This window comes from Polyodon spathula, chromosome 8 (assembly GCF_017654505.1).
Source record: "Polyodon spathula isolate WHYD16114869_AA chromosome 8, ASM1765450v1, whole genome shotgun sequence".
Taxonomy (NCBI): domain Eukaryota; kingdom Metazoa; phylum Chordata; class Actinopteri; order Acipenseriformes; family Polyodontidae; genus Polyodon; species Polyodon spathula.
Window position 1 is genome coordinate 27,722,606 of NC_054541.1, and position 18,579 is coordinate 27,741,184.

The window sequence follows — 18,579 nt, forward strand, 5'->3', positions numbered from 1 at the left end:
ACATACTATATTCAAGTGTTGTGTATATATTCAGGAATTACATAGTGGCAGTTGCTTTTAACATTCATAGTCTTTGAAATTGCAAAGCGTATTTCCAAACATTTCCAATTCACATAACACAAAAAGTGTGTCCCACCTGCAACTCAAAGTATGAACTCAACTTAATGCTCTACAAAAGTATTAAGTTAATGTTGTTTACATCAAAACATTTAAAATTAAAATATCCCAGTGATATCACACTGCAAAATTCTGGTACAGATTCCCAAAGGGGTAACTAAAAACAAATCTCCTTCCCCTTTCCTTAGAGAAACACCAGTAACCAAATGAGACTTCAGTTTAAACAATAGTGTAGATAAGTTTTTAAAAAAATACGGATTTGAGTTATATTTTTAGCAGTTTTTTTTTTTTTTTTTTTAAACCAAATCCCTCCTGTATGGTGTAAAATGAATGCCATTTAAAGTCCAATTTTAGATTCACAATGCTGTAAACCCAACAACAACATTAAAGATGTACTTAGTGTTCCAAAAAAACTACTGCCACACAACTCATTTTTAAACTAAATATATTACATGAAATAAGAATGTCATAGTTCTCAGTTGTTTAAATACTAGAACTACTAAAAAGCATCACAGTATAAAGGATTGTTATACAGGAGGCTGACCATTGTGTCTAAGTCCAGCATAAGGCCACAGAAGCTGCTGTATCGACATCCAAGAGTCCCCAGTTCCCACAGGAGCCGCCTCTGCAGACGGTTGGAAGGCAAAGCCAGCGATCAGGCCAATGACAGAAGCAAAAAGTATAACCATAATAAGCGAAATCCACAGTCTTTTGTTGGTCTTAGAAAGAGAGCTTTGGAAATCAGCAATATATGAAGATATCTTGTCATAGCTGTGGAAATAAAAGGTATTCAAATGTATTAAATTTAACACTCATATTATACTGGCAAAATGCATATGGGTGGGGGCGGAGCCAAAAAGTAAAACCACCGTAGCGCAATAATTGCTGAGAGTAAAGGCTTAGGAAAGCTAAAACTTCCAGTATTGGGTTTCTGATAACTAAATTACTGATTAACCCTTTCAGTCCTGGCGGGACCTCAAGGTCCCGTCTCATCTTAGCGGCATACGTTAACATATGCTGTCGGAAATCAAGTTGGAACCTCGCAGGACTCCTAGGTTCCAGGCTGAGGTAGTGTATAAAATGTCAACTTATATTTGTCCTGTTCTCATGTATTCTCAGTAAAATGAGTCCAATCTTCAGGTCAACAAAAGTAATTCAGGACTAAAGGGTTAAAGCTCCCACAGCAGAAAAATTTGCTTCCTGTTTCCCCCCAAAAAGCAAAGCAGCTGGTTGAAGATGCAATTGCTCTTTCTGCATGTTGTAGGTTGCACGGCAAAGCAAGAGTTTAGTTGGGGTTAAAGCAGAATAGCTAAACAAAACAAACTGTCTTAAACTAACACTGTGGAAGTAATTGAAACAGCTGATATTATATTTCTGTTCTCCGAGATGCTCTGCTTTCGTTCCTGAATTTCCTCTTTCTTTTCCTCTGTTGGAGGGGATTCTGTTTCATGTTCATGCCTGCAAAAATGGTGTAATTCAACAAACATTTGTGGTTTATTTACAAAAGTATGTTACTTTATTATCACAAAATGAACACATTATTATGAAGTATAACAGTGTACAGTAGTACTAATCATTTTTGTCCAAATGAACATGGAGTATTTAAACTCTTAAATGACTGCTTCGAGGTGTTTACAGGGTAGTATAGTTAATCCATTCATTCATGAATTGACCATTTATTAACAGCTGGCCTCCTCATGATTTCTTACAATATATGAATGGGATTTTTTTTCAAGTTTTCATTAATAGCAGTGAAAAATAGAAGATTAGTATGCATAAAAGTAATTCTCACCCTTTCATTAATGAAGGTTCATCAGATTCTGCCCAAGTACAAGAGCTAATGAACCGTTGTAATGTAGGACGAGGATTTGGCTTAATTCCCAACAACCTCCTGAAACATCATTTTAATACCAAAATACATCAGCATGATTACTTCCTTAATTACAAAAAAGTGTTAAGTTCAAATATAAATTAATATTGTATTTAGAATTGGATCAACAAATGTACTGCCTGGGTAATGTAGTCTGTTTAGATATTTACTGGCATCTAACAATCAGGATCCAACATCCAGATAGACAGACACACACAACTGATACATACCAGGTGCTAGGTCTCCTTGACAATTTGTCATTAGCTCCAGTTTCTGCATTTGCATGCAACTTTTGCTTAAAGACAAACAGAATTTGCAAAGATATGTAACAAGATTAAAAAACATACCTCCTAATTTGACACCTTAAGAAAATTAATTAAAAAACTGTCTGAAAATCATTAGGGAAATGATAGATCTTTACTATTATGTGCATAACACACCATAGTATATTAGAACATAAACAAAATGACCCACTCATAGTGTTTACAACACTTATCAGTGTGTTCTACAGTACCTTGACACACAATCTGACTATCAATATTAAAAGGTCTTTACAAGTAGTAAGAAATTGCTTACCAGGTCAAAATGAACAGGACCTCCACTATTTCTCGGTATGGCTGCAATGCTCACCCGTCGTTGGGAGGAAGGCTGTGTGATGAAAAAACGGTTTAATTATGTATTGAGCTTCCTTTATTTATTAAGTCAAACTGAACTGCTGACATATTTAACAGTTATATATGAAACCCATCTAATATGACATTTTCCACCACAAGAGAGCAAAGACAAGATAACCAACAAACTGGTATTTTGTATGAAGCTCAGATCACACTTCATAAAACACACATTAACACTACTCTGGGATATATTAAAATAGAAGAATAACACAATTTAACCTACCTTATAGTACTGGGAGCCTGGAGACCTCTTATTTCTCAAATCATCTAAGAAAAAAAAAAAAAAAAGCATAGTATGAAATACCAAAACACCCACCCATATGTTGAAATCCAGAAGCCTGAAATCTCTTGTAAAATTGAAACTTACGAGCATGGGCAGAGTTTGACTGGGACTTGGAGGGCCTAAGCTCACCCGAACTTGCTCTCCCTCGACCCACAGACCATTCCCAATGCAGATAAACGATTGGAAGTGCCCAATGTTTTGTTTTCCCCCTCCCTGACACATCCTGACTTTGGCAGATTAATATTTAAGCAAAAACGAATAAAATATGAAAATGATGAGAGACATCTCATTAGCAGGTGGGCACTAGCCCCAGCAGCCAGTACAGGAGAGGCCTGACAGACCCATCAGTTGCTGGTTTTGATCTGAAACTGGGGAAGGTAGCTGTAAACAAAGCTTTTACTTTTAAAAAGGCTTAACTAATATTGTTTGGTTAATCTCCAGTAACTTGCTCCATCCAAATATGAACTGTCTCTACCTCTGTCTATGTTACCAAAACATCGTTCACTCTGCAACAAGGACTCTTTTAGTTCCTCTAGCTCTGTATGCTCCTTCGTGTACAGCCGTTTCAGATTCTCCACATGCTGGATCATGACTTCTACAGCTTTACAGACACGACTCTCCTGAAAAAATAAATAAATAAAAAAATAGAAGTGCAGTTTTATAGTATTTAAATTACTTTGATGTATTGTGGTTGTTTGGATTTTAAAGATCAATAAAAGCTTTAACAACATTTTCTTACCACTCATTAGCATAACAACTTTCTTGCAAGTCCCTTATAATTGGGGCTTCTGATTTTTGTTTTTAACCAATAAAAACGGAAAAAAAACACCCAAAATCAGTTATATCCAGTAAATACTGGAAAAAACACTGGAAATGGTTACTCAATTCATGTTGACTTGACCGCTTTCCCCATTAAAAAAAAAAGATTTAAAACTACACTGAACAAAAATATAAACGCAGCATGCTACAATTTCAAAGATTTTACTGAGTTACAGTTCATATAAGGAAATCAGTCAATTAAAATAAATTAATTAGGCCCTGATCTATGGATTTCACATGACTGGGAATACAGACACCTTGAAAAAAAAAAAAAGGTAGGGGCATGGATCAGAAAACCAGTCAGTATCTGGTGTGAACACAATTTGGTTCATGCAGTGCGACACATCTCCTTCGCATAAAGTTGATCAGGCTGTTGATTGTGGCCTGTGGAATGTTGTCCCGCTCCTCTTCAATGGCTGTGAGAAGTTGAGGGATATTGGAGGGAACTGGAACACGCTGTCGTACACGTCGATCCAGAGCATCCCAAACATGCTCAATGGGTGACATGTCTGGTGAGTATGCAGGCCAGGGACATTTTCAGCTTCCAGGAATTGTGTACAGATCCTTGCGACATGGGGCCGTGCATTATCATGCTGAAACAAGAGGTGATGGCGGCGGATGAATGGCACGACAATGGGCCTCAGGATCTCGTCACGGTATCTCTGTGCATTCAAATTGCCATCGATAAAATGCAAATGTGTTCGTTGTCCGTAGCTTATGCCTGCCCATACCATAACCCCACCGCCTCCATGGAGCACTCTGTTCACATCAGCAAACCGCTCGCCCACACGACGCCATACATGCAGTCTCCCATTTGCTCAGCACAGTTAAAACCGGGATTCATCCGTGAAGAGCACACTTCTCCAGCGTTCCAGTGGCCATCGAAGGTGAGCATTTGCCCACTGAAGTCAGTTACGACGCCAAACTGCAGTCAGGTCAAGACCCTGGTGAGGACGACAAGCACGCAGGTGAGCTTCCCCGAGACGGTTTCTGACAGTTTGTGCAGAAATCCTTCGGTTGTGCAAACCCACAGTTTCATGAGATGTCCGAGTGGCTGGTCTCAGACGATCCCGCAGGTGAAGAAGCCAGATGTGGAGGTCCTGAGCTGGCGTGGTTACCCGTGGTCTGCAGTTGTGAGGCCGGTTGGACGTACTGCCAAATTCTTCAAAACAACATTGGAGGCGGTTTATGGAAGAGAAATGAATTTTCAATTCTCTGGCAACTGCTCTAGTGGACATTCCTGCAGTCAGCATGCCAATTGCACGCTCCCTTAAAACTGGAGACATCTGTGGCATTGTGTTGTGTGACAAAACTGCACATTTTAGAGTGACCTTTTACTGTCCCCAGCACAAGGTGCACCTGTGTAATGATCATGCTGTTTAATCAGCTTCCTGATATGCCACACCTGTCAGGTGGATGGATTATCTTGGCAAAGGAGAAATGCTCACTAACAGGGATGTAAACAAATTTGTGCACAAAATTTGAAAGAAATAAGCTTTTTGTGTGTATGGAAAATTTCTGGGATCATTTCAGCTCATGAAACATGGGACCAACACTTTACATGCTGCATTTATATTTTTGTTCAGTGTATATTACAGTTCTATAGGGAATATTTGCACACATTTAAACAGAACTGCAAAACTGGCAACATGTAAAAAAAAAACACCTAAACATACAAAAGCTCCAGAAAAATATTCCAGTGACCATAAGAATTAAGGTACAATTGGAGTGTGTAAGTACTGTTGAGTTACTAGACATATTGTGACAGAAAAACACTGAAAACAATAATTTCACACAGGATATAAAAATCGAACGCCCTGGGGGAAAAAAAAAAAAGATTTACATATAACTCAAATAGCTAAAAATAAGCACAGAAAAATGAAATGAAAACTGAACAGAAGCCATTATAAATTTGTCCATCTACAGTTTAGTTTTCCAGACTTTTTTCACTAATTCATTTTACCTGCCACCACACTGTTGATTCACACCCTGTGCTGTATTATGACCGGAAACTACCTTTACTGCACATAAGCCTTATATGGGCTTCATCCCACTCAAAGCTCAAATAAAGCACCACCCTTAAAAAGAATGTCTCTCCCCCTTCCCTTACCCACAAACAAGTCAAATCACCTGGTGAATTGCTCCAAGCAATTCAGCCCTTGTTGAGACTCTGGTGATGGACTGATTGAGGATGTCTAAATTCTTCTGCAGCTTTTGGACAATCTCCAGTGACTGGTTATCATCTTCACACAGCGGGATCAGAGTCTGTTGAGTAGAACACACACCAGTATTACCTTTAAGAAAGCAACACACCACAGAGTTTCCTTACTGTACCAATGATCCCAACCCCCCACACCTGTTTAAAAGGACTCAATTTTCCAAACTGTTTTGTTACTGTATCTAAACTTGAAGTCCTAACAGGAATTTCCTAAGCACTGAATTGCAGATATAGCAGCAAAATAGATACGTAGTAGCTGATAGAGTTGACAAAGGAGGGAGATGAAAAAAACAGCATTACTGACACCCTCAATTCAAACAGTTGAAGTCATTAGAACTTTTATAATTTAAGAAAACACATTTGAAGTTTGATGGGTTAAGGATGACATCATGATTTCAACCACGAACTTCAAAAACACTGTTGAGGACACATTCATCAGTTCTTTTCCTACAGTTTAAGACACTTACTTGCAAAACTGAGAACTCAAAAAGGTGTTAAAAATCCTACAGGTCTCACCTCCAACAGCATGTTACAGTTGTTGACCTCTTTCTTCAAATTCCCTTCAGCCAGGTCCCTGGATCGCTCTTCCAGCCTCAGTCGTTTATCCAAAGTAAACATGTCACATTTGAAACCCGATGACAAGCGGTGAAATTCAGCCTGATAAGACAACCATTTTTTATTGCAAATATCACCAGTCAAGAAACATTCTCAGGAGGATCACAGGAAGGTGGCTACAGTTGCACTTCTTGTTTAATATCCCCAAATCCACCTGAAATACTGTAATTGTGCTTGAAATTACTCACTCAGCCCAGTAGGGGGCTGCTAAGTGAATTATCGGTTGATGGACTTTTAAATTTGGCTTCAGGGTGGAGTTAAGCCAGCATGTATTTAAGTAGTGTAGGAACAGACAGACAAATCAGTGAAGGGTTTAAATAAAATTAAATTCCTTTTAGCAAAACACTCACCTCAATTTCCTTATCATTGGCAGACAAACTAGAAAAAAAAAAAAAAGTTCAAGCAAACGAAAAAAACACTTTCTTCAATCTATTAAGTCCTTTGCAACATTCTAACTGTACTAATTCATAATGACGTTTGGATCATTTTGTGAAAAATTGAGGGAGGAATTTCTTTATTAAACTAGGTTTCCAAGTATATGGGAAGCATAAAGGAAAATAAAACTGCTGTTTGTTTTACATGTACTTACATGCTTTTGTCATCTTTTTTTGGAGCAGTGATTTTCTTGGTTTCCTTGTTTTCATTGTCCTCATTAACTACAAAGGGGGGAAAAACTCCTTAATGCTGTTATGATTTCTAGACGCTTCTGATTTCATTAAAAAAACTAGAATGATTTAAACCACCCAATATTCTGTTCATCCAAAATATTTGAAACACAGCCACACATCTACTTTAGACCATTATCCTGATTTTCCTTACTTTGTTCTACTTGTTGAAGATAGTAGTCAAAACATTATAGACCTCAATGTAAAGTTAGTCATTTTCTATCTAGTATTAAAAAAAAAAAAGGGGGGGGGACCCTTATACATGGACTGCATCTTTCTGTCACACTACACCAGGTGAACAGAGCGCATTGGAGTATTATTATTATTATTATTATTATTATTATTATTATTATTATTATTATTATTATTATTAGTTTATTTAGCAGGATGCCTTTATCCAAGGCAACTTACAAAGACTATGGTGTGTGAACTATGTATCAGAGTCACAACAGTCTCATCTGAAAGACTGAGCACAAGGAGGTTAAGTGACTTGCTCAGGGTCCCGCCGAAAAAATCGGTCCCGAAAGGCTCGGTCCCGCGACGCCAGAAGGTGGGGGGGCGGGCGCACACAGTGAGTCAGTGAGTGAGCTGGAATTTGAACCTGGTTACAAGCCCTTTTCTTTAACCACTGGACCACATACATGCCAACAGTCCCTATATAGTTGTGACAGTCCCAATTTCCTAGCAAATGTTCCGCATCCTGATTTATTCTTCACAGTAGAGTTAGTGAAAACCACACGCTGTGCTCTTTGTGCGGCTGACACATCTGCTGATCACTAACTTATACAAAAGTAAGAACACTTCATTAATGTTTATTTTTAGTGTCATGATGGTCGTGTTGAGTTGGTAGTGGGTTACATCTATTATCATGTGTGTTTTTTGCGTATGACTCCTCCCATGTGTATGGAGACCACCACCCCCCTACCCCACCCCGACAACCGTCCAGCTGAACAGGTTTCCAAATGTTGGACCACAAAAAACTTTGACATAACCATGAGCTTGTTACAGGATAAGGAGGACCCACTATGTGCCTGAATTGCTTTCATAAATATGTATTATTTTGCACATTGCCATTTAATGTAAATCTCCAGGAAGTGCAGTTTCACTGCCAAGGCACTGGATTTATGCACTAATGTAACCAATACAAAATCAAAACAAAAAATGAAATGAAAAAAAAAAAACAAACACAATGCATTTTCAGGCCCTGCACCTTTTACAGCGTCAGTTGTGGAATTGCTCGGTGGTTCCTGTCCTTTGTGTTCGTCAATAGCCTCCATACCTTTGGCAAGTTCCTAAAATAATACATTTAAAATCACTGACACTTCTGTGAATTAAAAAGGAACTGCAAATACATACAGCACGTTTCCGACTGGTGGTACCCTGTCTATCAGAAGTTGGGGAGATAGAACAGTTGTGGGGGGGGGGGGGGGGGGGGTGCATACAAGCCCCTAAGCCATCAGTGCAAACGTAGGTAAAATCAAGGCTTCTACTTGCAAAAAATACTACAGTATGTGGTATAATGCAATATAGCCCCTAAAAATATGCATAGACACACCTCTCATGCTGCAGCGGATAAAAACTTACCAGGTTCATTTTAAATTTACTTCTGGGTGTCAACATTTCTTTCTTTGGCACATTAGCACTAAGACTCCCATCATTTGGAGATGGATCCACTATAAATAAATAAATACATACATTAATAATAAAGGATATGATCAATCCACGTGTGGCTATATATTCACGATAACACGATATTAGATCACAATCCTCTCCTGACCCTCCCTCCAGAGTCACTTCGCCATATTAGCATGCCAACAAGCTTTAGGAACTAGCTAATCGTACTGAATTTACAAGAGGAATTGTAAAGCGCCACTCTAACAGATGTCTTTTGTAAGTACAGAAAAAATGGCATAATCGAATCTATACATATTTACACACACTGTTTGGTTTGTTCACTCTCACTGAAACAAAAAGTCCAGTCATAAGCTTTGTAAGTACTGCAAAAAAAAAAAAAAAATATATATATATATGGATTATGCAACATCCTTCATGAGAATTCTAAACCTAAGCCATTTAAGGTAACCATGTGATCAGAACATCTGGTTATTTAGCATTCCCCCCTCTCCAGTTAATTATTTATCTAATTGGATATCAAAAAATACAAGTTGTAATGTGTGAATTAGGTTTCAGGAATACAGAAACTGAAGCTTGTATGACAAGATTGTCAACAAATCTCCACATTCATTATACTTCCTTGAGGTTTTGTCACTGAGATACAAATAAAAGTATATAAAACCTAGATCCAAGATCACATTTTACAAACCATTTGAAAGGCAGATTTCACTATAAAAGTAAATGTTTCACTCCGGGAAGTGAAAAGTGTTTGTGACCAATGTTAAACATCTACTTTAAAAACATGTATTTCACTACAATAAGTTATTATTGCAATATGACATTTCCTGTTAAAGTATCAAGACAATTCCCTATGCAACTGTAATCAGATGTTTTATTTTTATTATTATTTTTTTTTTAATTTAGTGACAGGAACATCAGAAAGTATGTCTTTTTATTATTATTTTTTTTTTAATTTAGTGACAGGAACATCAGAAAGTATGTCTCCCAAAAAAACAGAGCATCAGTCGATGTTGAATACCAACACTGCTTAAATATATGCAAGCTATCCATGGCAGAATACAAAGATGCTGCTTGTCAAGTTTGAGACTGAGTGGTGCAAAAGCAATAATAAAATGTAAAATTCATGCAAATGAGAATTTAAAGCAATACAAAGTTTCAGGCACCATCTGAGAAGTGGCAGTGCCTCAACAAGCAACAGCTGTAAAACCTAATATAAAATGTAATTACTTTTTTAAAAAATCATTCAAGTTCTTAAACCAAAAGTTACAGAATACTAAACGTAAAACACTATATATGCAACACACACAAAAAGGTAGAACAGGAAACAAAAAATTGAGTAGAATGAATGAACAAATAAATGAAAAATGAAATACCCGACAGGCTTTTATTTAGAGAAACACTTTCATTTCCTTCTTTGGGTTTCCCAGTTGTCATTATAGAACTTCTTCCCCCTGGACAGGTCTCCTCCTGTGACTCTCGACCTAAACCAAACAGAAGAATTTGAATTGATACACTCCTCTATCATTAGCAATCTCTCAGCAGGTCTCACAATCTACATGATCTTAAAATCCCCTCCCACCTGTCATTTCAGGTCTTCCTGGAGTAATTGGAGCTGGATCCCACACTGGTGCCTTCTCTTGGTTGAAACTGCAAAACAAGAAGGTACAATCTATTAGAAGGAAGAAGAACTAAAACCAGACCACAACAATGTTTTGGAATGCAGTGTATGAGACACAAACCTGTTTAATGGTACTGCGCTGACAGATGACTGGTCTGCTGCAGTTTTCTGATGTGAATAAAAAACAGAAATAGGTTTAAAATCATGTGTGAATAGAAATCAGCACAAAGATTATTTGATTAAAGTATTATTACCATTTTTAAACTGCCACCTTAGTGTGCAATATTTAGTGTCATTTGAATAGATCATATCGCACATCAAATGTTACTGCTCATCCATTATCCATTTAGAACTTTAATTTTCACCTTTAAGCTTTTCTAGATCTGAAAAATTATAATTAGTGTAAACAAGTACAGTACTGTCATCATACAAACATGGGAAAGCACAGTGCGGTACAATACAATAAGCCAAACCATCATCCGTTCTTACTGTACACCCACCCTACACACTTTGCAAGTCAGTAACTCTACAAAGCCCATTTAAAATTATTTTCATTTTACATTTGTAATGATCTTTCATTAGAAGTACATAACATTCAATCCCTAATTAACTTTGGACAACTGAATTAAGTGTAACCAATTTTTTTTTTTTACAACAGATTATGTCTAACTACTGCAGATTATAGCAAGAGTAAAATATGCAGCCCTCCTTCAACAAAATATTGTATATCCTGGAGCCCCCTTCCCCAAAAAATCTGTAAACAATATTAGGCACTTATTAAATGTTGTTGGTATTAATTTATATCTGCAATAAAGGGCACACATGTGTGTTACATCAGTAGCTGCCACAGGACTGAAAAAGCTTTCAAGTCTTGGATAGACAAAGTCTGGACACTTCAAAACCATACCAAGCAATGTTAACATACAGTAGTGAGTAGCTGATCCATCTTAAGCAGGCAGGAGTCATTACCCATACAAGCCCATTAAACATCAGCCTACAGTCAGCCGACAGATAAATACTTCCAGCTAGTCCAAGAGTAGCGAGAATCTTTACCATTGCTTTAACATCTCAATGATAAAGGCAACACCACATAGGACACACAAGCAGGATATCTTACCTGAATAAATGTTTATCTCCCCTTTACCATCTTACTGCATACATTTAAGACAAACAGACAGACAACATATTTTGTGCTTCCTGGTAGAGAATTTACATGCAGGCTTGCATGACCAAAAATAAATAAATTTAAAAGAAAATGAGGAAGTTCAACACATCACAGCTACTCTGTGTGGGCAGAAAAAAAGAAAAAAAAAGGAAGCAAGTTTTCTCTCAAATGTAATTTATATAAAACGAAACTTTACTTCACTCATGCTGGTGACGGACAGGTCTTCTTCAACTTGAACTCCACCAGAAGATACTTCACACCTGGAACGAAACAAAGAGGAAAAAAAAGTTAAAGCTGTACTTCTCTTTCCATGCAAGTAGTGTTTACTGTCAATAAATAAAACTCACACTCGAACTCCACAGCAGTGCAGTGATCAGTGTATGCAAAACTTATCCTGCTGAAATGCCAAACCATTACAAAAGGGTTCTCACAAGAGTGCCCGAAAAGTGAAAACACTGCTTTGCATTGCAAAGGTGCAGACTCTCCTATCAAGGTAAAAAAAAAAAAAAAAAAAAAAAAAAACAGGAATACTGTGTGGGCCAAACTGGATAAGAATAAAATCTAAAACAAGACAGAAGTATGTTTTACTTTTATATATATTTAAAAAAAAAAGTTTGAGTACAAATAGATATAGATAGATAGATAGATAGATAGATAGATAGATAGATAGATAGATAGATAGATGGATAGATAGATATTGATTAAAAAAAACAAAACAGAACATACAATTGGAGTTGGCAATTGCATTCACAATAATTTAATTATGTTAAGGATTCAATTTGCACTTGATTGCAAAAGCATCGGCCATCTCACTCCAGTATAAAATTAGACATGCTTTAATGCAATTTGCAATTGTATAGTAACAAAGTCAAACATTGTCTATGTAGTAAAAAATACAATCAGATTCCCTATAACATACAGGGATGTGGTTTAACACTGCATAAAAGCTGTTCACCAACCTGTTGTTTAATAGCACTTGGGTTCCAGCTGTCCTTTTCAGAACTATTAGTTTACACTCCTGGAGTTTCACACTTGGTCGTTTTAATTTCTGTGTCTGTAGTCTTTGATCAAGCTGAAGGAGTTCTAATGCCAGTGCATCTGGCAAGAGAAAGTATACTATCTGTCCACACAACTACCTGTTACTTCAGACAAACAAGTAAGTTATACAGTATACCAAACATCACCAAAATTATTATTAGTATACAGAGGCTGTACTCAACAAGGCAGCTAGTTTTCTTGTGTCTAAAAAATGCGGCTAGATTGTCATCAAACATTGCTAAGCGATAAAGATCTTGGTCTCTTACCTATTAAGGGCGTGTACCAGCAAGAGGCACCTCTAATCAATGACATGCAGAGTGTGGTCTGACTCCCATTCAGGGCAGCTTCTCCAGCCCTTCTGGCACCTATTTTGCTAGAAAATCAGATACTCCAGTTAAATGTCTGCATTCAGGGCGGCATGAAATTCGAATTTTCATACAAACATGGGAAAACACAGTGAGGTACAATACAATAAGCCAAACCATCATTCATTCTTACTGTACACCCGCCCTACACACTTTGCAAGTCAGTAACTCTATAAAGCCCATTTAAAATTATTTTCATTTTACATTTGTAATGATCTTTCATTAAAATTTTTTTTAAAACTTCATTAAAATAAAATATGGAACAAGTGTTTCTGCACTGGCATATATTTCTGTTGAGATCGGTGGTTATCTGAAGCTACAGTTTATTTACTGTTTTTCTATTTAAGGATTAGATTGGAAGATGCATTTAACACACCGACCTACAAAACATGTCAGGTTACTTTGGACTACATTTGTTTTGCAAATGCTGCCCTAGAGCACACGTGTTAAGCGCTGTGAATCCTATTGCCTGATCTCCACAGCAGAACTCCAAGTGCAATTGTATAAATTATAAATCTACTATGACGAACTGTCAAGTTTAAGTGATACTACAATAAAACAAGTCAGCCTTTGTCTTAAGGCTAGAGTTCCTACCAGTCCCGCTTATCTTTGAAACTCCCTGGGATTTCATCAGCAAAAACAAATAAATCAATAAATAAAACTAACGTAAAGCATTCTCATTAGTTATTTATGTGAAGAAGTATGAGACAACACTGTACAAAGGCTGCCCATAAGTAGCAGCAGCTGCATCCACATCTATATAGATAACTAGAGGAAGAACACAGTATCAGCAAGAGCAAGTGGTTTCGCCTGATTAGATAAACTATCTGAAACACCTTGGTTGTCCATTGCAACATGAACAGATTTTCTAAAAAGAATGTTAAATTCTATAAACCTCAGTGCATTTTAAGTGATTCTTCCCATTTTTTGCACTTTCTTGTATAGGGAGGTGGTCATCGTATTTGTTTGGTAGCAGTAAAGGCGTGGGTGCAGATTAATTTAATTTGGTAATGCTGCTTGTTCCTTCCGGTCACTAGTTCTGCTTAATCTCAGTTTAGGAAACCACCAAAAAGAAAAGTTCCTCTAAAAACCGTTGGTCAGGTGTCACAAAACTGGAAATGAAAAAAGAGCAATAACCATAAATGACAGTACACATTATTTTGGCAGCTGTTTATGTTTGAAGCTCAATAAACTGCGAAAAACTGCTGACTGACCAAAACGTAGTTACAATAAAAGTTAATTTGAAAAGTACAATCATTGTTTTACTCTTCTACTACAATGGAACTCCCCAGCTGTATTTATTGAAATTTCTTGGTATTTAAAAAGTTCAGACATGCATGAATTCATACAAAATTAAGGTAAGGGTAATAACTCCCATTTGAAATTAACTGTACATATCACTATATATTTGTAACTACTTTGAAAAAAAAAAAAAAAAAAAAAAAAAAAGAAAAAACCCACAAGGGGACTGCCAAACACACACAGCAGAGTACTCACTTCAATTTCATCCGATATAAAGAAATTGCAGGTGGCTGTATGACATCAATATCAATATCAGGGCCAAATATATATTATATTAAAATAGTCGGTTTTCAAAAGAAGTGTGTTTAAATAGGATAACTGACCTTTAAATTGACATTAGGACAGGGAAACATTTTTACATGAACCGTTAATACCATTTAAAATGATGTTTTCAAAGAATGATAAACATCTAGGTAGAGATTGTTCTCCAAGTGACTGTTTCAGTATAAAAAAATACTACTGTATATAAAAAAAAAAGAACACATTTATTCTCACCTTGCCTTCTTTTTTATTCTTTAATTGTGTAACACTTGGGAATTGTAAAACATCATATTCTCCAACACAGAACTGTCAATGAAAAACAAACAAACGATATATTGCAGCTTTAAAACAAAGGCTGACATTTTCCATCATTCCAGTACCCATATCTGAACTGAAAAGCCTATTTATAAAAAACAAATTTCAAACTGAAGATTTGTCTGTCACGATTCCCCACAGAGCTGTGTAGTGAAATGATTTATTTAATATTATTATGAACACACTAATACAGAATACAGATGACTAATACAGACTCCAGTCTTCTATAGAAACGGGCCATAAAGCATTTAACATATCTTTTTCTAATATTATGAGTGCATCTATAACTTGCAGGGTTTTCAATACTAACAATGAGGGGAGTACATACTCAGATTTTCAAAGTAATTCCCTTTAATATGTTTGTTGGCTGGTGGTAAAATTAAAACCCAATTAAACCTCTTCAGAACTTCTTATTTACACAACAGTACATTTACTCTCATCTACACAATTAGAGACCCTACCAATAAATTGCAATCAAATAGTGTCTTCTCTTACAGGAGTGGATAAAATCCTCCAGGGTTTTATTTGCCAGCTGACAATCATGGTTTTGACCAGATGGAAAGTGTTCAGCTTAACGACTTAGTGGAGCTCATAACAATTATGCACCATACAAAGTAATTCATTTACAAAATATAACACATATGTTGAAATATTTGTGTGGTCAAGTGGTTAAAGAAACAGGCTTGGAATGAGGAGGTCCCTGGTTCAAATTGCAGCTCAGCCACTGACTCATTATGTGAGCCTGAGCAAGTTACTTAACCTCGTTGTGCTCAGTCTTTCAGTGATACGTTGTTGTAAGTGACTGCAGCTGATGCATAGTTCAGACACCCTAGTCTCATATCTTGTAAAGCGCTTTGTGGTGGTGGTCTGCTTTGAAAGGCACTATATAAAAATTATTAACTCTTCATAATTGCAATATGAAATACAAGAGGACAAAACTTTAAATACTTTATTTTAATCAAATCCCAAACAAAACCATTTCCCTCAAGAACAGGGCTGCTCTAGTAATGCAGTTTATTAAAAAAAAAAAAAAAAAAAAAAAAAAAAAACTTCCATTTTAATCTCTCTTGATAACCCAGTGTATGATCTTTGTCAAACATCATACACATTCAGCAAAAGTATTTTACTAACAGCTACATTAGATTCTTGCCTATGAACTGGAACCTTTCCATGGCAATCTAATGTAAAAAGTACAGTAGCTGCTTAGCTATACCTACAGAGAGCAGATGTGTACATCAGACAATCTACACTGATTTAATTATATTCTGCAGTAAGAAGCAGAAATGAAGATTAGAAGGCATGTATAAATGGTATTTCACGCTCTCAGATTTTCTATGTACAGTATTATATTATAAAACAGGATCATTCAGAGTAAATATATACACTTTCTTTTCAGTGGTGTGACAACATTCAATCACAACTAGAAGTAGTTCAATGATTATCCTGCACTTTGCAACACTGTTGGCGGTACTTACTCTGCTGCTCATCACTTTTCTGCTGAAGTACCCGATAGCTGCCCGACGTGGAACAGATATTATCCTGGAGGTTCTGTTTCTCACAAACCATTTCCTCCAGTTGACATCTTAGAGAGTCGACTTCATTCCAGACAGTGTCAGGAGCTGTGGTCTCATCTGTAACCTGAATGCACAGCATGAAAACTCAATACAGCTTAAGACCAACTATGCTCATTATTTTTAAAAGTAGCCGATATGCTCTATTGGTGTAAAAGAACCTCCCTTCCAAAAGTGGAAAACAGGTGCCACAAAGCTTAGAAAAATGTTGTCTCTTTAAACCTGCCTTTCACATCTGCGTTTGTATTACTTTTGCTTTGCATGTTTGAACACTGCTATTTTTGTGGTTAGGAGGCGATAAAAAAAAAAAAAAAAAAAAAGCAAGCTACTTAAATTCACCGATAGAACCACCCACTCAGACTCCTACAGCTTAACTTCCTCTGATATTTACAGATCTACAAAAACCACTAAACCAAGAGCTACAATTTGCTTTGCTCTACACTGCTAGAACAGGAATGGGGATACACTAGACAAGGAGATTGAATCTTGGCAAGTTCCTGCACTGCAAAGGGTCCCCTCCCCGCTCTGCCTCCTCCTTTATCAGCTGCTGCTCCGAGGGTTCAGTTTGTGAGGCCGCCTCTCTGAGCTCACACTGCTTTCTGACTGCCCAAGCCTTGGCTTCCTCTCGCAGCTGCTTTTGAGCCTCCAGTTCTTGAAGTCTGTGGTGTGGTGTGGAGTGAGGCAAAACCACAAGATGCCACTGACGTTTAAGAAAAGCCTGACACCTGGGTATTTCTCCTTGGCCATGCAATGTGGTTCCGTAACCATGGGACCATACGCAGCCCAATCAACCAATCACTTCTCTTTGGAGGTGGGGTGATAATGCAGTAAGGGGTCTTTGAAATTTGAAGTTGAGCAAATTCAATACTTTGCAGGCCCCCAGTTGCAGAGAATCCAGGGTGGGTTAAATTAAAAACAATTGCGGTGCATTTAAAAAATGTAAACTTTTTCTTGGAGACAATTACCCATATGGTTATTATTGGGTTTGTGACCAATTGTGATACATGTAGTTTCCACATGCTTGATCTAGTCAAGACCCTCCAGGTCACACACAACTACATCAATAGGACTCTCAAAGAACTATATATTTCTTGAATATATTACTTGTGTAAAAGAGCCCATCAAAAATAAAAATAAAAATCTTTATATATTTTCTGGTTTCAAGGGTTATTAGTCATGACTTGACACATCTCCAGTTCTTTTTTCAATTAAACCACAGAGACTAAAAAAGCCTATACATACTATTAATGCACATTGCAACATTCATACAAAAGGTACAGCTGTGAGCTGTGAAAAAACATATAATCTTTTCTTGCACAGTTGCTGTACTTCTACATGAAACATTCAATTCCCATAACCTTACTGCATTGCTCTCACCTGGAAGACAGATCCTTCAAGTGAATAATCTCTGTCCTGGACCTCCGCAAATTACTTGCCACTTTAATTAATTCCTTTTCCAAAGAGGATTTATGTTGGTCCAGCTGCTGGAGATTTTCAATCCAAAAGCTTCTTTTCTCTTCCAGTTGTCTCTTTAAAGTCTGCACAAAATATAAAAACTGTCAAAAACCGCAAACCTATTTGTATGGGTTCAGATGCTGCTCAGTGAGAATGGTGTAGATGGTCTTTTCATTTTGCAAAACAAAATACATACTGGTAAGGTTCACTCTATTCTTTCCACTACAAATTTCCATTTTATCTAAAGACACTGTAGTTCTGCAGTTATTGTATTATTCTGGCTAATGTGTCCACAAATCACTGTACTTTTAATTAGAAAGATTTGCAAACTAGGACAGTTTCCACTTCAGGCTAGTAAAGTAGCTATGCATTTTAAAATTAACAAAAGCTATTCTGATTACTTCTGTTAAACCTTTCATAGTAGTACATTCCAGGACAACATCTTCACTGTCCACAGTAAAAGTGTTAATAGTTTAAATGTTAAAATATCAGCTAAGCGGTAAACATTGACAAAGATATGCAGGCCAAATATAGTGGTTAGCCTTCAGTGTAGTTTAGGCCAATTTCATATTCAATATCTCTTCTCTGTCTTT

At 36.8% G+C, this 18,579-nt stretch overlaps 1 protein-coding gene across 2 annotated transcripts; it reads right to left on the reverse strand.

Moving 5' to 3' along the window:
• Positions 1 to 545: 545 nt before the first annotated feature.
• LOC121319716 (inositol 1,4,5-triphosphate receptor associated 2-like) lies at positions 546 to 17,054 on the reverse strand. Of its 2 annotated transcripts, XM_041257425.1 has the most exons (21): positions 16,436 to 17,054; positions 14,880 to 14,951; positions 12,984 to 13,090; positions 12,639 to 12,777; positions 11,876 to 11,939; positions 10,636 to 10,682; positions 10,476 to 10,543; positions 10,270 to 10,377; positions 8,846 to 8,934; positions 8,472 to 8,553; positions 7,186 to 7,252; positions 6,947 to 6,974; positions 6,498 to 6,638; positions 5,894 to 6,028; positions 3,420 to 3,564; positions 2,885 to 2,928; positions 2,564 to 2,635; positions 2,218 to 2,282; positions 1,910 to 2,008; positions 1,456 to 1,575; positions 546 to 888 (listed from the first exon to the last, which is right to left on the reverse strand). In XM_041257425.1, the coding sequence occupies exons 3-21, from the start codon at positions 13,027 to 13,029 to the stop codon at positions 645 to 647; spliced, it is 1,803 nt and encodes a 600-aa protein (XP_041113359.1). In that variant the 5' UTR covers positions 13,030 to 13,090; positions 14,880 to 14,951; positions 16,436 to 17,054; the 3' UTR covers positions 546 to 644. The 2 variants fall into 2 exon arrangements, with proteins under 2 accessions (XP_041113359.1, XP_041113360.1); XM_041257426.1 differs by lacking the exons at positions 11,876 to 11,939; positions 12,639 to 12,777; positions 12,984 to 13,090; positions 14,880 to 14,951; positions 16,436 to 17,054 and adding an exon at positions 11,632 to 11,707.
• Between the last annotated feature and the right edge of the window lie 1,525 nt (positions 17,055 to 18,579).